Here is a 5,538-nt window from a genome sequence, read left to right on the forward strand (position 1 = left end):
GATCTTCAAACCTTTCCCAGGTAAAAATCTGTTGAATATATTAACCATTAAAACTTTTTTCCAACACATTGAATAGCATATCATTGAATATGATTTGTTTCCAATACAGATGCCAACTGCATTCAGCGGATTTATGAACCTGCTTGTTGTTTATGGTTTGCTATGCACATGGCTTTCCTTGGGAATTCAAAAGACTGGATGTACAATGATCAGTGTGAACCTCATCTAGCATCTTCATTTTGCTCTAAAGCCATTATATACAGTATAACTCCAAGCCACCATTGGGGGTAACGACTCTATAGAACTGCCAGGACATTCATTCATTCATGTTACATTTAATAAATCAGGCAAGCATTGCATTTTTTTCAAATAGTTAATATCTTTGTAAATAACCAAAATGCATAAAATGATCTTAAACATCTACTTTGTTTACAGTAATTTTACAGCAATATTAACATTTCAGTTAAAGAATGAAACTGTAGCTAAATATAAGATAAGGCCTCAATTTACACCAACAATAAAAGAAGTATTGAAACTTTATACAGTTCAAATTACATGTTAATGAGACAATTCCTCTAGAGCATTACCATAAAATGTAATATTCCAAAATGGCTACACCATTTAATATCTGTTCTTCGGAGCAACGTGTTTTATGATATATTGCTTAGTTTTATACAAAGCATAGCTTATAACATTTTGCCTATTATACAATGCTTGGGTAATAAGGTTTGTCCAAGCTGACAGGTGTGTAACAGTCCCTGTGCCAGCAGGTACCACTCTAATGATCTGGGGTGGAAGGCACAATAGGTAGATCACAGCATATCTCTTGAATTGCGGATGGCACAACAAAGGACCATACTGAAGATCATACCAAAGATCTAGAAATAAAAAAAAATTGATTCATTAAAACCCTTTACATAAAAATATAACATAATTAATATAATATACCGTAATATATTATGCCATACAACTACATTCTGACTGGCAGGTAAATATCACAGCAAATAATTTGTCTTCTTAAAGTGCATCTAAACTCAAAAACAAAAAATGTAACATATTGCAGATTACCAGTCCTAAGATGTGGTGGCTTCATTAATTTTTATTTTTAGGCTGCATTATTTTTTAATTTTCAGGCTGAAAATGCAAGATCCTTGTCATGTAAGATTAAAATAAAGAAAGCATAAACATCCTTATCTTTCTTGCGTAAATTACAAGTCTCATCAATCCACCATGTAATGGCTTGAAGTCCATCCTGGGTGGTAATCATGGCTCCCTCCGCAGATACAGAGGAGGGAAAAATGGGTGTAAGAGCAAAAGGACAGGAATTGTGGTTTTCACAGGATCGCTAGGTGAATAAACTGGAAAATGTCTGAAAATGAATGCAGCTACCACATCTAGGGACTGGTAAGCTGCAATATCTTACATTTTGTTTCTGGATTTCAATATGTTTTAAAGGTACATATCTATAAGTATGTTGATGCATTCCAAAAAGGTTACACTGCAAGTATGTAGGAGAAAATTTACAGCAAAATACCCAGGTAGAGGATAATTAATTATTGAAGAGTGAGGTTAGATCCTATCTTTTATAATAATTAAACCTTCTCCATTCATACTAGTTGAGGCCGCCTCCCTTACCTCTGCCTCCATCTTTTTTGCATATGGCTCCTGTAAAGAGCTTTGTACAAGAGTTTGGCATTATCGTGATATTCTCAGTTGCTAAATGACAGTTGAGTCAGTCACACCTAAATCTTTCCACATACATGACATTCCACATGCATGACAATCAAATCATTCAGTGCACACAATCATTTGATGTTTTAATTAAAAAAAACAAAAAAAAACCCCTTTGCATTGAGATCTTTTCAGTTCATTTAGTTTGTTTAGAATCTTTTCAGCTTAAATTGTCTTTATTTGTGTAACATTTGTCACAACAGATACAATTCTAAATATTTCTACAAATGTTTAGTTATAGTTTAATGAAGCTATTTAAATAAAATATGTTTCCTATACCTGAATCATCTTAGTAAATAAAATCTATTTAATTTACACAGCAGCCAGGCGTGTTGCTATTTTAGTGCATTTAAGAGAACGAATGGATTTATCATAATTCCACTCAATGATCTGAAATGAATGCACCTGCTTTAGTGCTCTAGCAGATTAACATATTACCACTTAATATGGATGAAAGAACCATGTAGCCATGACGCTGAATGTTTAAAAGGAAACTTTATATTGGTGTTGCTTATTAGGATATGTGGCTGACTGCAACATGAAGTATTAGATTACATGAATGGATTAGTTGTGCCCAAAATGTAATAAACTTAATCTGACTTAAAAAACAAAATGTTAAGTAGTTGTAAGTCACTCAATGCTGTAAGATGAGAAAACACTTTGCAATGAGTAATTTGCCCAACAGTAGCCCAAATCCTTTTTGCTCAGCCATCACTGTATGTTTTAAAACAAATTAGTGGATATTCACCCATAATTTGCCCAGCAAACATCACATTCCCTAAAATTTGGCAACACCCCACCTGTTCTTAATAGGAAAAGGTTTTTATGTAAGAAAAGGGTGGATGTTATTTTCCCTGCACATTCACCTGACATTCCTTCAAGCTGTTCTTAACTAAAATTTACCTTGCTTAGCTGTCAAATCACTGCATTTTGTGCTGAAAAGGTAATCGTCTATGGAGTGGGATGATCCTAAATTTTCCATACAGGTTCAGCCATCTTTTGGTTAACTTGTTACCTTTTTTTTGAGTAAACAAACAAAACAAAAAAAAAAAAAAAAAAAAAGGTACCCACTTCACTCACGGAGCTGGATGCTGATGGGGTTCTTCAGCACCAGCAGTGCTGAGGAAGTGCTGCCAAGGTAAGGAGCTTATGTGCCAGCTACCTGCCCTCTATGTTCTCTAATCCCTAACCAATTCACAGATGGGTGGGGAAAATTTAAATTATTATTATTATTATTATACAGGATTTATATAGTGCCAACAGTTTGCGCAGCGCTTTACAATATAGGGCAGACATTACAGTCACAATACAATTCAAGACAAGATGGTAAGGTAAATAAACAATTTTTTACAAAATTGTAAAAAATACTTTAACAAATCTAATTTTACTAATATTCAGCAGTGGCAGGGCCTCAAAAGGTGGGTCTCCCCTCCTAATTACTCAAACACCATTTTGTGCAATAGGAAATTTTCCATTACTGGCATGGTTTGTGCCCAAGTAACTTTGGGGGCGGAGTTCCCTGTGACCCCACTGCCCATAAATGTCCTGGTGACCACTTTTACTGGGACTGAAAGTAAGGGAAAATCCATAATTGTGTGACATTACCCTGAAGAGGACACTTCCTTTACTTTTGGGAGATTCTGTCCCACTTATTTTGCCTATAGGACAGACAGTGATGGAAGAAACGGATGGACAAGAAATTCAGAGTTTTATCCATTCAATACTCTATCCAATATGGAACAAACAAATATTTTGGCTTATCATACATTAAAATGTTGTTCTGGATGGCATTTTAAATCCATGATGTTAATTCTTTTTGACTGAATCAGATCAAATATACATATCTTGAGGCTGGACTTGCTACATACTTGCTTTCAGCCAGCAACTCAAAAGGTATAGAAACCATAGGGCTGCTGTTACAGCTAGGGGACTAGGATTTTTAGAACAAGGATATCAATGGCAACCCACATATACTTCACTAATTAAGGCTTCCCCTAATTAGTGTCTATACAAATCGGCTGTAGTGTGTGTGTCTGTATTACTGTAATTGGGCAATTGGGTTGAAAGCTTTTCGGTTGATATGCACTTATGTGACTGGTCTAGTTACCTGTCGTAGTAGAGTTTGCTAGCATCATAAAAATGTATGAATTCAATAAATAAATGTTACAGATAGTCAAAAACAGCTTTCGCTATAGGTAAACTGTGCAGTTTGATAGGGCACTATCCTATGGGGAGACCACCAGCTTAAAGTGACACCAAACTCAGGAGTTAAATCTGAAAAATACATTCAAGTACCCTAACAAATAAAAAATGTATCTAATTTATATATCACTCGGCTGTAGACCCTCAAATCATCTCTGAATTTGTGCTGACACTGTCCTTCCTTCTGGAAGGGGGCTACTTTTGTTCCCCATGGTCCCTGTGTGTTTTGTAAAGTAGCCACTGATCCAAGCTCGCTCCTTTGATGGACTACAATCTCACATTCAGTTTACTCATTTGTTTAGAGAATGTAGTCCATCCCAGGAGTGAGCTTCGAGCTGTGGCTATTTTACAGCACACACAAGGACCATGGGGAACAAAAGTAGCCACTCTCCAGAAGGAAGGGCAGTGTCAACACAAATTCAGAGATGATTTGAAGATCTACAGCTGAGTGATACATAAATAAGCTACTTATGTATTTTTGACTTACTTGAATGCATTTTTTAGATTTAACCCCTGAGTTTAATGTGACTTTAATTTTAAAGTCATTATGACCTACATAATAGCCCCCAGGTGCTTTCAGTGTGCCCTATTAGTTGTCACCTGAGGCACCTGCACTTAGGGGCGTCCCAAGGCTGGGTGACACCCGGATCGGTTACCCCGCCAAGACGTCACCGTGCGTGTGTGCGATTACGTCATCGCGCATGTGCAGCACTCTTCTGATACCTGCTGGCGGCCATCTTGGTGATGGGTGCCGGCAGAGAGAGGAGGGGACAGTCACCTGGTGGGATAAGGTATGCCGCCGGGTCCCCTCCCCTCTCCTGATACTGTTAGGCGTTCGGTCCATGACCGACGCCCGACTTTTCAGAGGGGGGGGTGACACCAAAATGACTGCCAGTCATTTTAGTGTCACCCCTCCAATGGTATCACCCGGGTGCGGGCCGCACCCCCCTTGTGACGCCACTGCCTGCACTATTATGCCCTTCGTCTTTTCCTTCTCTATGCTTTGTAAAATCTCTTTTGCCACACTGGAAGCAAGTGGGCTGGTCTAGTGGCAGTTACTTTTAAAGCTCCCACTAACCCCGCAGAATAAAATACAATGCACACAATTATATGTGTAAAACCTGCTGCTAACCTTGCTATTTCCAATGGCAAAACATCAGCAGAATGTGATACACACCGTGCTTTGTGAGTAGTGCTCTAACATCAAGAAGGGCAGGGCGATTGAAAGAGACTGACCTTAATCTACATTTATGTTTTCAGTTGAAATGGAGAGTGAAAAGATTGCTTCTGAGTTACTTGTTTTTCTATGAGCTGTAATATCAGTTTTTTTCTCTAGGTGTCAGCATTGTCCAGAAAAGGTTCTGATTTACAGTTAGTATTTTAGGTATACAATAACTCAGAAAACAAAAAATATACTATAAAACAACAGTGATTCTATTAGTAATAAAAAATTAAGAAAAACATAAATGCCTCCATACTAACTCAAATACATATAAACATGCTAATATAAATATCTCCATACTAACTCAAATACATATAAACATGTTTATATAAATATCTCCATACTAACTCAAACACATATAATAATGCTAATACTGACAGCAT

At 37.1% G+C, this 5,538-nt stretch overlaps 1 protein-coding gene across 1 annotated transcript in view; it reads right to left on the bottom strand.

Annotated features, from left to right (window-relative positions):
• Positions 1-289: 289 nt before the first annotated feature.
• Positions 290-5,538, bottom strand: part of TSPAN2 (tetraspanin 2) — a 136,078-nt gene continuing 130,829 nt past the window's right edge. Inside the window, exon 8 of the mRNA XM_018570901.1 lies at positions 290-878. Coding sequence (XP_018426403.1) covers positions 813-878 — 66 coding nt within the window. The 3' untranslated portion in view covers positions 290-812. The remainder of the gene's footprint in view (positions 879-5,538) is intronic.

This window comes from Nanorana parkeri, unplaced genomic scaffold (genome assembly GCF_000935625.1).
Source record: "Nanorana parkeri isolate BGI_ZX_2015 unplaced genomic scaffold, ASM93562v1 scaffold1626, whole genome shotgun sequence".
Lineage (NCBI taxonomy): Eukaryota > Metazoa > Chordata > Amphibia > Anura > Dicroglossidae > Nanorana > Nanorana parkeri.